The 18,487-nt window shown below is 34.7% G+C and overlaps 3 protein-coding genes across 3 annotated transcripts; all 3 read left to right on the forward strand.

The window, feature by feature from the left end:
* The first annotated feature begins 5,098 nt into the window (after positions 1 to 5,098).
* LOC102611177 (uncharacterized) lies at positions 5,099 to 6,244 on the forward strand. The gene has a single exon (XM_025093711.2). The coding sequence runs from the start codon at positions 5,099 to 5,101 to the stop codon at positions 6,242 to 6,244; it is 1,146 nt and encodes a 381-aa protein (XP_024949479.1).
* Positions 6,245 to 6,837: 593 nt separating this feature from the next.
* LOC102615995 (transcription termination factor MTERF5, chloroplastic-like) lies at positions 6,838 to 8,713 on the forward strand. The gene has a single exon (XM_052444451.1). The coding sequence runs from the start codon at positions 7,194 to 7,196 to the stop codon at positions 8,343 to 8,345; it is 1,152 nt and encodes a 383-aa protein (XP_052300411.1). The 5' UTR covers positions 6,838 to 7,193; the 3' UTR covers positions 8,346 to 8,713.
* Positions 8,714 to 9,681: 968 nt separating this feature from the next.
* LOC102610867 (uncharacterized) lies at positions 9,682 to 13,463 on the forward strand. Its single transcript, XM_052431398.1, has 2 exons — positions 9,682 to 10,881; positions 12,350 to 13,463. The coding sequence occupies exons 1-2, from the start codon at positions 9,756 to 9,758 to the stop codon at positions 13,108 to 13,110; spliced, it is 1,887 nt and encodes a 628-aa protein (XP_052287358.1). The 5' UTR covers positions 9,682 to 9,755; the 3' UTR covers positions 13,111 to 13,463.
* Positions 13,464 to 18,487: the final 5,024 nt, after the last annotated feature.

Raw genomic sequence — 18,487 nt, forward strand, 5'->3', positions numbered from 1 at the left:
GCTTGGTGTAGAATGGTTGGCTGAGTTGGGACCAATCGTGTGGGATTTTAAAATTTTGAAAATGGAATTTACGACAAAAGGAAAGAGACATGTGCTACGGGGGTCAACAGCTGGACCTATGAAATTGGTGGAGACAAATCGAGTGAGGCATTTGTTACTATGATACAGTCATGGGCTATGGCACAGTTATGTTCCATCTACCTAAATTCGGCATTTGGAACTGTTCACTCTGAGGTATGCCTTAAACCTGACTTGGAAAAATTACTAAGTTAATTTGAATTTATTTTTTCAGAACCTAGAGGCTTACCACCAACAAGAGCACAAGATCATAAAATTCCATTGAAGCCAGGCTGTTCAACAGTAAATGTACGGCCTTATAGATATCCTTATTTTCTAAAGAATGAAATTGAGAAGATTGTTTGAGAGATGCTTGAAGCAGGTACCATTCGAACAAGTGTGAGTCATTTCTCTTAACCAGTGCTCCTAGTGAAAAAAAAAGATGGTACGTGGTGCACGTGTGTCGATTACAGAGCCCTCAATAAGGAAACAATTAAAGACAAATTTTCAATTCTGGTGATTGATGAACTATTGGATGAACTTAATAGTGCCGGATACTTCTCTAAATTGGACTTACAGTCTGGATATCACCAAATTCGCATGCACTCTAGTGACATTAAAAAAACAGCTCGTCGAACTCATGAAGGCCATTATAAGTTTCTAGTAATGCCATTTGGGCTAGCAAACGTGCCATCAACATTTCAGAGTGTTATGAATGAGGTATTTCGCCCCCACCTTCACAAGTTTATATTGGTGTTTTTTGACGATATTTTGGTGTACAGTAAGGATTGGGAAAGCCATATATGCCACCTCCAGACAACTCTTTCATTATTACAACACCAACAGTTTTTTGTTAAGCGGTCAAAATGTATGTTTGGGCAACAACAACTAGAATATTTGGGACACATAATTTCTCATGAAGGGATTACTGCGGATCCGAAAAAAGTTGCTGGTATGCAAGCCTGGCCTCAGCCTACAAGTTTGAAGTCATTAAGAGGATTTTTGGGGTTAACAGGATACTACAGGAGATTTGTCAGAGACTACGATAAGATAAGTAAGTCTCTCACTGATTTGCTTAAAAAAGACAATTTTGTGTGCACACCTGCAACTACAGAATCATTTGAACAATTAAAGCGTGCTATGACAACTACATCAGTTTTAGCCATGCCTGATTTCAATAAGGTTTTTGTGGTGGAATGTGACGCATCTGAAAGCGGAATCGGCGCAATACTGATGCAAGAAGCAAAACCCATTGCTTTTATCAGTAAGGCCCATTCTAACAAAAATCTAGGCCTCTCAACTTACGAAAAAGAATTATTGGCAGTAGTATTTACAATTACCAAATGGAGACCTTACTTGATGGGGCAACATTTCAAGGTAAAGTCCGATCACATTTGCTTGAGTCAAGAATTACTACACCTGTACAACAAAAATGGCTAACCAAATTGCTAGAATATGATTTTGAGATTATATATCGAAGTGGTCAAGAAAACAAGGTGGCAGATGCTTTATCTCGAAAATTTAAAGATCAAGTGTTAGCATTAGCTATAACTTTCCTAGTCTCTGACTGGCTGGAACAATTGAAGCATGAATGGCAAGTTGATCAGCAAGCCATTGAGCTAATTAGACGTGTGCAAACTAACCCAAAAGCAGTACCTGGTTTCACTCTAGATCAAGATTGGATCCTCTATAAAGGGCGGTTATGGGTTGGACCGAACTCTCCCCTCAGATCTCAAATCTTATTTGAGGCACATAATGATCCTTGTAGAGGTCATTCTGGAGTTTAAAAGACATTGCACCGAATCAGACGAAGTTTCTGTTGGAAGGGTCTCCACCAAGATGTCTACAAGTATGTTATTGAATGTGATACATGCCAGAGAAATAAAAATGAAACAGTGGCTGTGCCTGGCCTACTTCAGCCATTACCTATACTAGAGTGCCCATGGACTAATATTTCCATGGATTTTATAGAAGGACTCCCCCTTTCACATGGTAAGGATGTAATATTTGTAGTAGTTGATCGACTCAGCAAATACTCTCATTTCATTCCACTCAAGCATCCTTACACTACCTTAGAAGTAGCTCAAGTCTTTATGGACAATGTTTTCAAGCTACACGGGCTCCCAAAAACAATAGTAAGTGACCGTGATCCCATTTTCACTAGCAAATTTTGGCAGAGACTTTTCAACATCTATGACACTAAACTTTTAATGAGTTCTGCATACCATCCCCAAACGGATGGCCAAACTAAAGTGATCAATCGTTGTTTGGAGCAGTATTTAAGATGTATGACAGGAGACAAGCCAAAGGAATGGGTTTATTGGCTACCCATGGCTAAGTATTGGTTCAATACAAATTTTCACACTGCTACAAAGATCACACCATTCGAAGCGGTGTATGGAAGAGTTCCACCTTCATATGTTATGTATAATCCATGAGATTCAAATGTAAACTCACTGGATTGGAGTTTGCAAGATCGTGATAAGATGATACGGTTACTCAGAGAAAATCTAATTCAGTCCCAACATCGAATGAAGCAGATTGCAGATGCCAAACGCAAGGATCGAGAGTTCAAAGTTAGTGATCTAGTCTTCCTCTGTTTGCAACTGTTTCGCCAAGCCTCGATTGCTTTGAGGGGCAATAGAAAGTTAGCTCCAAAATACTATGGACCTTTTCCAGTCCAAGCCCGAGTCGGACATGTGGCTTACAAATTACAGTTACCAACAGGTTCATCAATTCACCCAGTATTTCATGTTTCATGTCTCAAAAAGAAGTTGGGTAGCTGGTTATCTTCGCTTCCACATCTTCCACTGGTGGATGCTGATGGGCGCTTTCGTATCGAGCCTGTAGCAGTACTGGACGGATGCATGGTTACAAAAAATAATAAGCTTGTCACTCAAGTCTTGGTTTAGTGGTCAAATGCAAGTCCAGAAGATGCTACCTGGGAAACACTGTATGACCTCAGACAAAAGTATCCGAATTTTTCGCCTTGAGGACAAGTCTAACTTGAGGGGGATGGAGTGATATGACTGAATAAAGTGGTGGAATAAGTATGAATTGTGGGGATAAAAATTCATTAGAGAAAAGGCCGGATAAGGATGGGCTATTAAGATAAGTTTGTTGGGGGAAATAGTTTAGACTTTGTGTTTGAGTAGGAGTGTGTAATAAAGCTAAATCTACAACAACTTTTTATTATTTATATGTATCTGCCAAAAGCAGAGGCGTGAAAGACAACTATCTTAATATTTCAATTTCAATAAAGAGGAAATCCCCTTGGAAGTGGGATGCTAATTTAATATTCTTGTGTTTTTTCTTCCAATTCATATCAACAATGTTCATGGATAGTTCACTGGTCGTTTGGTGTGGTATCATGTAGAAGAAGAGAACAAAGTACGAACTAAAAGTGAATTACCCAATGAACTAGCAAAATGGATTTTGAGAAGCGTAAGTTATGTTGCTAATATCAGGCGAGTCTAATTTGATGATCTCTGTTCTAGTTCAGCTTTAAAATTTGTACATGCCCAAAAAAGCTTCCCTACTATGCAACAAATTATGGATTTTTATTTCAAAATTTTTTAGTAGAGTTGTTCGAGCTCTTGATATTGTCACCTTAGACCCTGACGCCCCATATTTATCTGCACACTAATTAAATCTCTTACGATGTATTTACTAAATGTGAATAAGAATGAGATGAAATCATAATGAGCAAGAGTCGAAATGAAAATAAAGAGTCGGAATAAAAATAAGTTTTTTACTTGAATTATAAGAATCAGAAGTAGAATGAACTGAATTCTCATTAATGTGTTTACTTTATATTGGATCTGGAATGTGTTTACTTTATATTGGATCTGGAATGAGTTGAATTGTTACAAATTACTAAAATATCATTTATTAATTATTGTTATAATTATTATTTTATATTTTAATTATCGTGATTATCTATTCAAGAATTATTATCAGTCTTATTATTATTATTAATTATAGCTAATAATATATTAATTATAAAAATTTTATCATTAACAATAAAGATAATAATAATATTAACATTAATATCTAATAATTTATTAATTATAATTTATCATTAAGAAGAAGAAGAAGAAGTATGAGGAAGAGGCTAAGTCAGCCGAAGATCTCATTAATGGCAAGAATGAAACTTTCACCCTCACTACAAAATATTTGAGCCATGGTCACTGCGGCACTTAGATGGAAGAAATAAGAGACACTGTCGTTATACTATTTTTGTGTTAAAGAATTTTTGCAAGTGCTTGAAAATCAAGCTAATTTATTGTTATTCCCAATAGGGGGCTGATTGCGGAGTCTTGCACCTTATAGTGCGAGATTACATACATTTCTCATTGGAAGATGTGGTCTCCACAACTCAACTCCTCCCTACAAAAGTTTGACACGTGTGTAGTCGCGCAACTAATCATAATTCTCTCAATTGGACCTGAAATCACTTGCTGGTAAATGTTTAAATAAGGAAACATGGAAGCCTTCAATGATCTTGTTGTGTCTATTTTATTTGAACTTTAAATTTGCCCTTAGCCTTTGCAAGTTGGTTTTAGTTTGCGGAGCTTGTCATCTTATATTAAATAACTATTTTATGATCGTTTGATGAAAATACAACGACCGTAAAAAATTAAAATTATGTTACTTTATATTTTTATAATTATTTGATTTTTATTTACGGGTTGTAGGACACTTTTATACATTATATTATTATTATTATTACGTAAGCTAACAAGTCCACTTATCATGAATCAATCAACAAACCTGTGATATGAAAGTTTGAAATTAATCATTAATACACGTGTCAACTGCAGAAGTGGCGACTCTTGAGCGCGCCGCCGCTATCAGGCCGTGTCAAGCGACCCGTGTTGAGGAACATCTTGGGCCGTATTTTTGGCTATATAGTGAACATTTGGTCAAATTAGCCGCCGTTCTGATAAAACCCTTCGCCCTTCTTCTGTTTTTTGTTCATTTAAACCCTAGAAACCCGAGTCTCTTAAAAGCCAAAACTGAGAACACCGCTAGTCCCAAAATGCGGAGACTCAATTCATTTCCAAATTTCCAAAACTTCGCAATCAAATCCATTTTCTCATTCTTCTCTTCACTTTCGAAGACCCATAATACAAACCCCATCCTCCTTAATTACCTAATCGAAACCCTAAAAATTCCCGAATCACGAGCCCTTGTGATCTCAAACAAATACTCTCACATTAAATCCCTAGAAAAACAGCAAACTGTGCGTCAATTTTTCCGCAATGTTGGGTTATCCGATAACCACATTCAGCTGGCAGTTAGTGCAACACCCAAAATTCTATTCTCCGATATTAACAAGACCCTTAAACCAAAGATTGAGCTTTTTCAACGTTTGGGTTTTGTGGGTTCTGATTTGGGTAAGTTTGTTTCCAAAAATTCATTCCTTTTAGCTGTTAGTTTGGAGAAAAAATTGATTCCATGTGTTAAAATTATTCAGAAAATATTAGCAGATCGTACTACTAATGAAAATTTGATTCGTGTTGTTAGTAGATGCAACTGGATTCTCACAAGAGACCCAGAGAAATCAGGGCTATTAAGAAACATTGAATACTTGAAGAGTTGTGGCATTGTTGGTTCTCAGTTGTCTGCTTTATTAGTGAGGCAAACTAGGCTATTTTGTTTTGAGGAATTGAAACTTAGACAGCTTGTTTTGCGGCTTTTAGATATGGGCTTTTCGACTGACTCTAGGATGTTTGTTCATGGATTGGATGCACTTTGCTGCTTTAGCGAAGAAACAGTTGATAGAAAATTGGATTTATTTAGGAGCTATGGATTTTCCAAAGAAGAGTTCATGGAAATGTTTCGGAGGGCACCTGGAATAATTAGGTCGTCTGAGGAGAGTTTAAAGTCGAGACTTGAGTTCTTTCTGAAAGAGATCAAATTTAAAAAGTCGGTGTTGGTTCATAATCCAGTTTGTTTAACGCTAAGTGTAGAAAATCGAGTGATTCCTCGATATAGGGTTTTTCAGATTGTTATGTCAAGGGGAATGTTGAAGAAGGAATTGAGTTTTCGTTCAATGCTGCTCTTGAGTGAGGAGAATTTCTTGGAGAAGTTTGTGTTGAGTTTTGGAGAAGATGCAGAGGAGTTGTTGCTAGCTTACAAGGGCCACAAGTTGGGTTCTTCTGGAGAACAACAATTACAATGAGGGTTTTTGTTTTTCCTTGCACAAACCTTGTGGTCCTGGGCATTTTAAGGCCCTGTGACAGAAGGATCTGAGGGTAGCTGGTACTATGCACTGAAAACATCTAGTGGTTTGTTTCATCATCATGAAGCGGTTTCTGGGCATTTTAATGTTCTTTCTGCTATGTGTTTGAGCAGCAGAGTTTACGCGGATAGTTTACTTTTGGTTAGGTGGTGTGTTGGAGAAGAGATCAAAGCATTAAACGAGAAGTGAATTACCGTAAAAGAGCTCTGCTGGAGATAAGTTCTGTACCAAAATCAGACAAGTCTTAGATGATCTCTGTTCTGTATCTCTGTTCCTTTTTTCTTTTTCCCTCACTGAAAATTTTCTTGCAAGGAGAGATCTCCATTGATTATTTTGATGTTGTTTGAGTTTGATCTTCAGATGAAAATGATTACGATTTTTCTTTTTTAAATTTTATTTGTGTGTTCTCAAACATGTTTAATGCCGAGAGAGGCATAGTTGCTAATGGCAAGTGGGTGGGGGCTATTTGCACCCTAAAACATACACTTTTAGAACACTGCATTCCATAACCGAAGAAGTTCAGTTACAAATATGGATGAATAGCATGAGTCGAATCATCCGGCCATACCCCCAAATAACCAACAGAATAGCTAAATATGCCCGAAACCTATCAGAAGGCTTGATATATTTGAACAATAAATACTTGTAAAATCTAATGTTAAAACCTGTATCGATCATCGAAATTTGCCTTGCTCCATGGCACGTCTTTCGCACTTGACATTCTACCCAACGTCACATTCACATTTTGGCCTTGTTCGTTTGGCCATGTTCGTTTGGCCAAATTCTAAATCTAATTGCCCTTCCGAAATCCTTAAGCTATTTGTCGTTAATTTAAGCCCAAAAACCCTAAACTTTCGAAAGTCAATACTGAAAAGACTGTAGTCCCAAAATGCAGAGACTCAATTCATTCCGAAATTCCCAAAACTTTGCAATCAAATCCTTCTTCTCATTCTTCTCTTCCGTTTCGAAAACCCCAAATACAAACTCCATCTTCCTCAATTATTTAATCGAAACCGTAAATATTCCCAAATCACGAGCCCTTGTGATCTCAAACCAATTCTCACGCATTAAAACCCTTGAAAAACCGCAAACTGTGTCTCAATTTTTGCACAGTGTTGGATTCTCTGACACCCACATTCAATTGGCAGTTCATACAAAACCCACTATTCTCTTCGCTGATGTTAACAAAACCCTTAAACCAAAGATCGCATATTTCCAGCAGCTGGGCCTCGTGGGTTCTGATTTGGGTAAGTTTATTTCCAAGTATCCAAATGTTTTAACTGCTAGTTTAGAGAGAAAATTGATTCCATGTGTTGAAATTCTTAAGAAAATTTTAGCGGAGGACTCTAATAATGAAGATTTGATTCGTGTTATTCGTAGAATGAGTTGGGATCTTGTGGTAATAGACCCGGAGAAATCGGGGTTGTTAAGAAACATTGAATACTTGAAAAGCTGTGGCATTGTTGGGTCTCAGCTGTCAATGTTATTAGTGAGGCTACCTAGGCTATTTTGTTTTAATGATTTGAAACTTAGACAGCTTGTTTTGCGGGTTTTAGATATGGGCTTTACGACTGACTCTAGGATGTTTGTTCATGGATTGGATGCACTTTGCCGCTTGAGTGAAAAAACATTTGATAGAAAATTGGATTTATTTAGGAGCTATGGATTCTCAAAAGAAGAGTGCATTGAAATGATTAGGACAGCACCTAGATTGCTTAGTGCGTCGGAGGAGAGGTTGAAGTCTGGACTTGATTTCTTCTTGAAAAAGATTGAATTTGGAAAGGCGGTGCTGGTTCGTATGCCCTGCTGCATGATGTACAGCATTGAAAATCGAGTGATTCCTCGATATAGGGTTTTTCAAATTGTTATGGTGAGGAGGATGTTGAAGAAGGATTGGAGTTTTCCTTCAGTACTGGTTTTGAGTGAGGAGAATTTCTTGAACAAGTATGTGCTGAGTTTTGGAGATGATGCAGAGGAGTTGTTGCTAGCTTACAAGGGCCACAAGTTGGGTTCTTCTTCTAAAAAACAACTATTTCAGTGAGGGTGGTTTTTCTGCCTGACGCAAATCCACAGGTCTGATGTTTTTTCAGGCCCTATAACAGGACTATCCAAGAGTAGCTTATGGTATGCAAGAACAATATCAAGTGGCTTGTTTCACAATCATAAAGTGGTTTCTTCTGGGCATTTCAACGTTCTTGCTGCTTTGTGTTTGCTGGCATCAAATGAATGGTGAATTTCCTTTAAAAGAGCACTGCTGGAGATAAATGTAAGCTCGGTGCCAATATTAGACAAGTCTTTGATGATCTCTGTTCTATACCTGCTTGAAATTTTGCTTGTATGTCTTGGAATTACACTTTTTCTTCCTTGACCCAATTCTTGTTAATTCATCTCGTTTGAGCCTTCCTGTTTCGGGTTAATCTCTCTCTCTCTCTCTCTTTTCTTTTTTCCAACTGAAAACTTCCAATTTCGTGTTAATCATTTTCTTTTCAACTGAAAATTTTCTTGCAGGCAAACACTTAAATTGATTATTTTGATGTTGTTTGAGTTTGATCTTCAATTGAAAATGATTCTAATTCTTTTGTGTACTCAAATGTGTTTAATGCTGAGAGAGAGGCATAGTTCCTAATGGCAAATGGGTAGTAAGGAACTATGGTAGCTTAAAGATGTCACATTATTGATTCATCGTCACATTATTTGATTCATCTACTTCTCCAAATGAAGAATCTTCATGCAACTTTCCTCTCTGGGACATTTTGAAGACTGCGCAAGTAACAAGAAGTTATTTTTCAGTTGCATAACTAACACTATCCTGCCTAATGTGGCCGTATAACATCAGCAGTAAAGAAATTTTATGGTACCTGAAATTGTCACTTTTAAAATGCTTTCCCTAGTTCTCATGATGTTTAGATCTTGTAAGTGTTTCCTATAACTTGAGATTGAGTTGCAATTTTTAATTAGTTAGTTTATAGTTTGGTTTTTATTTTCTGATAATAAAATTTCATACAGTGAAGCTAAATTTTGAATTTTGAACATACCGTCAAATATTGATTCAAGATCTACGTGATGATGTAAGTTGGGGTTCAGGAATGGAGAATTGGAGAACCATCATGTGTGTGTAGTAAATTAAGTCGGTAACTCCCATTTTAATTGCCAGATTAAAAAACTTTTGAAGTACCGGGTTTTTTTAACTTACAGAAAGGCTTATGTGAGATCAAAATTTACATCTTATATAATTTTTTAAGGAGTTTTTGTACTTTTCTAAAAATTAATTAATTAAAATTGTGTGCTAATATTTTCAATTAAGTTAACTATAATATGTATTTTTTTCTCTCCTGATTTTTAACCCAAAAATAATAATAATAATAATAATAATAATGAAAAGAAAAGAAAAACAAAAAACAAGGAAAGCCCTAACATCCTAATCCCGCTCTCCAGCGGAAACAGTCCCAAAATGCAGAGACTCAAACTCAATCCATTTCCAAATTCCCAAAACTTTGCGATCAAATCCCTTTTCTCCTTTTTCGCTTCTCTTTCGAAGACCCCAAACTCGACAAACTTCATCTTCCTCAATTTCCTAATCAAAACCCTAAACATTCCAAAATCACGAGCTCTTCCGATCTCGAACAAATTCTCACGCATTAAATCCCTTGAAAAACCGGAAACCGTGCGTCAATTTTTGCACAATGTTGGATTCTCTGATACCCACATTCAATTGACTGTTACTTCAAGACCTACAATTCTATTCTCTGATGTTGACAAAACGCTAAAACCAAAGATTGAATTTTTCCAGCATCTGGGTCTTGTGGGATCTGATTTGGGTAAGTTTATTTCCAAAAATCCATCTCTTTTCGCTGCTAGTTTAGAGAGGAAATTGATTCCTTGTGTCGAAATTCTTAAGAAAATTTTAGTGGATGACTCTAATAATGAAGATTTGACTCGTGTTTTTCGTAGATGCTGTTGGAATCTGATAATGGACACAGAGAAATCAGGGTTGTTAAGGAACATTGAATACCTGAAAAGTTGTGGCATTGTTGGGTCTCAGCTCTCAATGTTATTAGTGTGGCAACCTAGGCTATTCTGTTACAAGGAATTGAAAATTAGACACCTTGTTTCGCGGCTTTTAGATATGGGATTTTCAACTAACTCGAGGATGTTTGTTTATGGATTGGTTGTACTTAGTTGCTTGAATGAAGAAACATTTGGTAGGAAATTGGAATTATTTAGGAGTTACGGGTTCTCAAAAGAGGAAGTTCTACAAATGTTTCGGAAGGCACCTTTAATACTTAAGGCGTCTGAAGAGAGGTTACAGTTGGGACTTGAGTTCTTTCTGAAAGAGATTGAATGTGAAAAGTCAGTGTTGGTTCGTATTCCGATTTGTTTAGCGTGTAGTATTGAAAACCGGGTGATTCCTCGATATAGGGTTTTTCAAATTATTATGTCAAGGGGGATGTTTAAGAAGGATTGTAGTTTTCCTTCGATGCTGCTTTTGAGTGAGGGTAATTTCTTGCAGAAATTTGTGCTGAGTTTTGGAGATGATGCAGAGGAGTTGTTGCTATCTTACAAGGGCCACAAGTTGGGTTCTTGATCTGGAGAGGAACTATTGCAGTGAGGGTAGTTGTTCTGTGTTAACCAAACCTCTAAGGCCGGTGTATTTTCAGGCCCTGTAATAGAAGGGTCCGAGGGTAGCTGATAGTATGCAATGATAACATCAAATGGATTTCTTCACCTATCATGAATTGGTTTCTGGGCATTTCAATGTTCCTTCGGCCATGCGTTTGAGCACCAGAGATTTCGTAGATAGTTTTACTGCTTATTTGGCTAGGTAGCATATTGAAGAAGAGATCGAAGCATCGAACAAAAACTGAACTACCCTGTAAAATAGCTCTGCCGGCGATGAGCGTAAGTTCTGTACCGATATCAGATATGTCTTTGATGATCTCGGTTATGTATCTGCTTGAAATTTTGCTGGTGTTTCTTGGATTTATATCTGTTCGTTGTTCCTTGACCCAAATCTTGTTTATTCATCGATCATTTTTTTTCAAATAAAATTTCCTGCAAGGAAATACCTCAATTGATTATTTTCAGTAGTTTTTCTCACGGTTTGAGTTTGATCTTCAATCGAAAATGATTCCAATTCTTTGTGTTCTCAATATGTTTAAATGACGGGAAGAGAGGACGCAAAACGAAAAGTGTTTAGCCAATGACAATACCAAACCCACTCCAGAGGGTCACATTAAATTACATCAGAAAACTTTTGCACAATTCATAATAAACTAATGTTTTCACAATTTTAAAGAATAGATCGATGATTATAACTTTAAATTAACGGCAGGACACTCTTTCATATTCATATTATTAAACTTATAATATATCCTTTTACTATTTATTACTTTGTACATGGAATTATAATTTATACTTTATTTTAGAACTAACATGACATAAATTAAAATTTATCCTTTGACAAAAATAAGGATAAGTAGCATGTATGGAGATGAGGACAAGGAAGTAACGAAACACAGCCCACATGGGTGTAGTTGTTAAGTGTAAATGGGCGAGGCAATATGTGATTTGAGATTCGAATTATGGAAATCCTAATCTCTTTGTTTGTACTTTAAACCCTAAAACCTTTCTGACTCCACTCAAGACAATCCCAAAATGCAGAGAGTCAAATTCATTCCGAAATTCCCAAAACTTTGCAATCAAATCCTTCTTCTCATTCTTCTCTTCCGTTTCGAAAACCCCAAATACAAACTCCATCTTCCTCAATTATTTAATCGAAAACGTAAATATTCCCAAATCACGAGCCCTTGTGATCTCAAACAAATGCCCTCGCATTAAATCCCTTCAGAATCCGCAGAATGTACGTCAATTTTTGCACAGTGTTGGATTCTCTGACACCCACATTCAATTGGCAGTTTATACAAAACCCACTATTCTCTTCGCTGATGTTAACAAAACCCTTAAACCAAAGATCGGATATTTCCAGCAGCTGGGTCTTGTGGGTTCTGATTTGGGTAAGTTTATTTCCAATTATCCAACGGTTTTAAACTGCTAGTTTAGAGAGAAAATTGATTCCATGTGTTGAAATTCTTAAGAAAATTTTAGCGGAGGACTATAATAATGAAGATTTGATTCGTGTCATTCGTAGAATGAGTTGGAATCTTGTAATGGACACAGAGAAATCAGGTTTATTAAGAAACATTGAATACGTGAAAAGTTGTGGCATTGTTGGGTCTCAGCTTTCGAGGTTATTAGTGAGGCAAACTAGGCTATTTTGTTTCAAGGAACCGAAACTTAGACACCTTGTTTCACGGCTTTTAGAAATGGGATTTTCAACTAACTCAAGGATGTTTGTTTATGGATTGCATGCCCTTAGTTGCTTGAGTGAAGAAACATTTGACAGAAAATTGGAATTATTTAGGAGTTATGGATTCTCAAAAGAAGAGTTCATGGAAATGTTTCGGAGGGCACCTGGAATACTTAAGTCGTCTGAGGAGAGGTTAAAGTCGGGACTTGAGTTCTTTCTGAAAGAGATTGAATTTGAAAAGGCCGTGTTGGTTCATATTCCGGTTTGTTTAACGCTAAGTATAGAAAATCGAGTGATTCCTCGATATAGGGTTTTTCAAATTGTCACGTCAAGGGGGATGTTGAAGAAAGGATGGAGTTTTCCATCGTTCCTGATTTCGAGTGAGGAGAATTTCTTGAAGAAGTTTGTGCTCAGTTTTGGAGATGATGCAGAGGAGTTGTTGCGAGCTTACAAGGGCCACAAGTTGGGTTCTTCTTTTGGAGAACAACTATTGCATTGAGGGCGGTTGTTTTGCCTAACATAAACCTTTAAGGCTGATGTATTTTTAGGGTCTGTAACTGAGAGTGGCTCATAGTATGCAAGGATAACATCAAGTGGTTTGTTTCACCATTCATGAAGTGGTTTCTGGGCATTTAAAATGTTCTTGCTGCTATGTGTTTGAGCAGCATAGTTTTCATTGTTGCTTTGATTTAGATAATATCTGTGGTTACTGCACGGATTTCAATGTATTTCAAGTGTGGAGATACTGATTCCGCTAGATTTTTGTTTGATGGCATGTATGACAGAACTCATGTTTCTTGGACTGCCATGATTAATGGGTATGCTATGTGTTTGAGCAGCAGTGTTTGGGTATCTCATTTGCATTAATTCAATATGCATTGTTAATCCCACACACAAGTCGCCACACATCAACTAATCTTTGGATTAATATACCTGCCCATCCTAAACTACTGGCATCTGTTTGTATAATTTTATAATAACTGTCTATTGGTAATGCTAAGGGTTTGAGATTTTTAACTATTCCTTTAAGTTTTCGAATTAATTTTATATCTTCACTATTAAATTATTTTTGTCCATTTTTACTTAATTGATTATACAAGGGTCTTATTAATGTACTAAGATTTGGTATAAATTTTCTACTATAATTTAATAATCCTAAAAAATTTTTGCAATTCTTTTGTGTCTTCTATTTTATCTAAAAATTCTAATATTTTACTGACTATATGCGGCTGTAATTCTATTGTTCCTCTGTCTATTGTTAATTCTAAAATAGACAGAGTCACGTGGTTTTACAGATAATCTTTACTCGCTACTCGATAAAGGAAAAATTATAAAAATACCTTTTTCATTTTGTCTTTTCTTACCGACAGTGAGTCATCACTTAAAATAGTAGTCAGTCACTATTTATAGATAGTGAGTCACTATAAAAGTACTAGTTAGACAATTTAATGGAGAACTGATGCAAATTACAGAATGTGTAAACAATATACCAATAAGAATTAATGGTGAAACGCATGTTTTGCCGCAAACATTTATTTCAAAACAAAAAGTAGGATATAAAAATTAAGGTTTTTGTTTTTGACAAAAATAATAAGAACTTAGTGAAAATTCCTGTTGATTTTCTGAAAGCTTCTTTTTAAATATAGTCTCCGTTGGCCTGTTTAGCCGTTGATGTGTTGAGAAGGCGTTTTAGGGCGTTGATCAGGAGTTGAAAGTGTTTTTGATTTGCATGTTTTCAGAAGCAGTTAAATGAATTTTGAAAGGCCAGTTTTTGGGAAAGCATCTTCCGCAATTTTTATAAAGTTTTTTTGGGAAATACTCTGTATATAGGCGGGAAACCAGCGACGTATATTCTGATGGTCAACCAAAATGGGGACTAGATCAATTTACATTGCTGGTATAACAAGCCACGTACAAGTTAATTCTATATTAACACTTTCTAATGCAGTTATCCTTTGACTACATGAAGTTACTACACTGTCTAAATGATATTTAGTCTCATTAAGATTTTTAATGGCTCGTGTCATTGCTTCACAATGATCACAAAATTGTATGGATGATGATGATGCTGATGCTACTGATGCATTGTCTACTAGCTTATTTGACTGTCTAGATGATGAAGTTGATGTACTGTTTAAAGTATTTATCTACTGGCTAACATGATAATTTGGTCCTATTTCATGTCTAGCATATTCTATTGCTTCATGAAATGTGTAAAAACCCTTAACATATGGATCGGGATAATTGATCATCAAATCAACTACCTCTTTCCACTGACTATAAATTCCTGGATGTCTATCTCTAACTAATACAAAAAATGCAAAATATTTACTGTCTACACGTTCATTAATCTATCTAAAATAATGCATGAGTGCATTGACTACTTTTAATTTATCTTGTGGGTTGTTAACACACCACAAATTGTCTAATATGCATTGTTGGCTGTCTAAACGCTAGGTTATGTCCAGGGGAAACTTGTACATGGCTTGTTAGACCAGCAGTGTAAACTGATCTAGTCCCCATTCGGGTTGACCATCAAAATATACGTCGCTGGTTTCCCACCTATATACAGAGTATTTCCCAAAAAAGCTTTATGAAAATTGCGGAAGATGCTTTGCCAAAAACTGGCCTTTCAAAATTCATTTAACTGCTTCTGAAAACATGCAAATCAAAAACACTTTCAACTCCTAATCAACGCCCTAAAACGCCTTCTCAACACATCAACAGCTAAACGGGCCAACGGAGACCGTGTTTAAAAAAAAGCTTTCAGAAAATCAACAGGAATTTTTACTAAGTTATTATTTTTGTCAAAAACAAAAACCTTAATTTTCATTAAAAACTTTCCCTCCAAAAGCTCATTGCTCCTGAATGATAACAAGGACCGCATTTTGTTAATGCTTTAAATATAATTTATACTTTCGTTAACTTGGCGAGGCTTCTAAACCCGAAAGCTAAATAAAAAAAAGTAAAACTAGTTACTTGCTTCCTTGCTTCCTTGCTAGTTGCTGTCTAAAGAAATTACAAAGTGTTTATGTAAAGAAAATTTTATTGATATTGATTTTGAGTACAAGTCGAGTGCTTTCACATTCTCGTCATTGTCTAATTTTTGTCCACTACGGCTGGCTTTGTCTTTTTCTTCTTTTAATAAAGAATCAAAAAATTCTACATCTATGTCTTTCTCTACTACTAGTGATTTCTTTTCATATGGTAAGATATGTGTTTCGTATTTTGGTTGAATGAATGTTGATTTTTTAAAGAAGTTTACTCTATTTGGAGTTATTAATATACTACCATTATTTCCTAATATAAAATTTAATCCTAGAATAAATTTATATCCTACTTTTTGGTTTGAAATAAATGTTTGCGGCAAAACATGTGTTTCACCATTAATTCTTATTGGTATATTATTTACACATTCTGTAATTTGCATCAGTTCTCCATTAAATTGGCTAATATTTACAGGGTTTCTAAGTTTATTATGATTTTCTTTGGGTACTAAGCTATCATGTATAATACATTTATTTGCACATGTGTCTATCATTGCTTTTGTATAAACAATTTCTTTTTAAATAATAATTCTACATCTATATTTATTAATTCACTGCCTGCTCTATTTATTTCTATTGTTCCATCTTCTATTTGTTTATCTTTACAAATATTACAAAAGATTTTTCTTGTGTCTGTGTCTTTGTGTCCTAATTCAAATTTTTATTACAAATTGTACAATGTTTTCATCAACAATGAATATTTTATAAAAAGAATAAAATTAAAGAATGAATATTTTATACAATGTTATACCAGGGGAAACTTGTACGTGACTTATTATACCAGTAGTGCAAACTGATCTAGTCCACATTGGAGTTGACCATCTGAATATACGTCGCTGGTTTCCCGCTTATATACAGAGTATTTCCCAAAAAAGCTTTATGAAAATTGCGGAAGCTGTTTTGCCAAAAACTGGCCTTTCAAAATTCATTTATGTCTATATCTATATTGGGAATGCATCCTACTACTACTTTATTTTTTAAATCTACTTCTGCACTGGCTATTTGGGCTTGCTCATGATCATAAAATCTACTATCATATAAATATAAATGTGCTTTTGTGTCTAGTCCCTCTCTAGCTTGACTAAGTATGCCTATTATTATTATTCTCATGTGTATGTCTGTGTAATTTTGTTTTCTAAGGTAGTCTCTTCCTACTGGACTGATTAAAGTTAATTCTTCTCGTCTGTTTACTACTGATAATTTAGTTTCATCTGTGTAAATATATAATTTAGTTTCATCTGTGTAAATATATAAGCTATTGTTTAATTTTGATTTTAATCCTTCATTATATAATCTTTTTCTTTTAATTTGTTCAAAGCCTTTTTCTAATAATTTATCAGGATCTTGTTCGTCTATTATGTCTTCTGTCCTTTCTATTATTTATTTACCTTTGTTAGAAAATGAAAGTGATCTTCTAATTCTTTCTGCCATGTTTAAGTCTACTCTAATGTTTCTTACTAGATCCATTACTTTTTAATATGACTTTTGGTCCTAAAATGTCTTTAATGTCTATTATCCTATGTGTTAAGACTGGTCCACTCAAATTTAACTTTTCTACTCGGTTTGTCAGTTTGTCTAGTTCTTTGTCTAAATTATTTAAAATGTCACTAAGCTCTAGGTGAGATACGAATTCTTTATTTTTTGTAAGGGTTTCTAAATTGTCTTCTAGTTTATTAAGTCTATTGTCTAAGTCTTCTAGTCTATTATTGATTTTGACTGATAATTTGACTATTGTGTTAGCTTGCGCTTGTTGAATATTGTTACTCTCTTGACTAAATTTCTACTACTATATCCTACTGGGTTTAGGTGTGGAATTTCTCCTTTTAATTCTGCTAACGACTCGACTACTATTTTGTTTGAATTCATTCACTAACTATTATTTTTATAGCGTCTAATTGGACTTGTAAATCGCATTGTGTATATTTAATATTTTCTATTTCTAATTTTAAACTTTCTACGATTTGTTTAATTTCTAATTCTATAGGATTGGGTGTTTTTATGTCTAATAAATGAATTAATTCTACTATTTCTTTCTTGCTAGGGAATCTTTTAACTTGACTATTAAATTCTGTTAATAATTCTTTAATTTCTTAGCATATTTGTATTACTTGTCTCGAAGAATTTGCCTAGTCCTAATGCTACCTCTTTCAGCCTTTCTATGTTGACTTCTAAGTGTTGTCCTAATTAGTGAATCTACTATGAAGTTTTGTTGACTATTGCTAGCGTGTGGAATATGTTTATACTGATTTTCTAAGTGTTCGATGTTACAACTAATTTTTATTCTTTCTATCAAATTTAATTTTTGCTTTTTATGATGACTAATTTCTAAGTCTAAATAATCTAATCTCTGAAAATTCATAAACTAATTTGCTAAGTCTTCTAATTTATTCCTAATTTTTAATGCTAACGTCTCGTATTTGTCTAATAATCTATTTTGTTTATTTATATTATAATATTGCAAATTATTTCTTCTAAAATTAAATACTGGTAAATTTGTAAATGTGTAGTGTTTAATATTAATTCTTCTTTCTATTTTAGGTGGTAAAGGAGATGATAAGTGCATATTTTCCATATATTTTGCTATTAATTTCTCTATCTTTTTCTTGTTTTGGTCTTAAATATTCTAGTTATTTTAGTTAATTTTTAATTTAGTAAATTATATTTTATTATGTTAATTTTATGTTAATTTTTATATTTTGTTATTTTAGATGCATTTTGGGAATAAAGAGGAATTAAATCAGAATATTCAAGTAAGGAGAGTTTAAAGAAGAAACTAATTAGAAATTTAAAGAAAGTAATGGGAGTTAAAATGGAAGAAAATCAAAGCAG

Source organism: Citrus sinensis, chromosome 7 (genome assembly GCF_022201045.2).
Source record: "Citrus sinensis cultivar Valencia sweet orange chromosome 7, DVS_A1.0, whole genome shotgun sequence".
Classification (NCBI taxonomy): domain Eukaryota; kingdom Viridiplantae; phylum Streptophyta; class Magnoliopsida; order Sapindales; family Rutaceae; genus Citrus; species Citrus sinensis.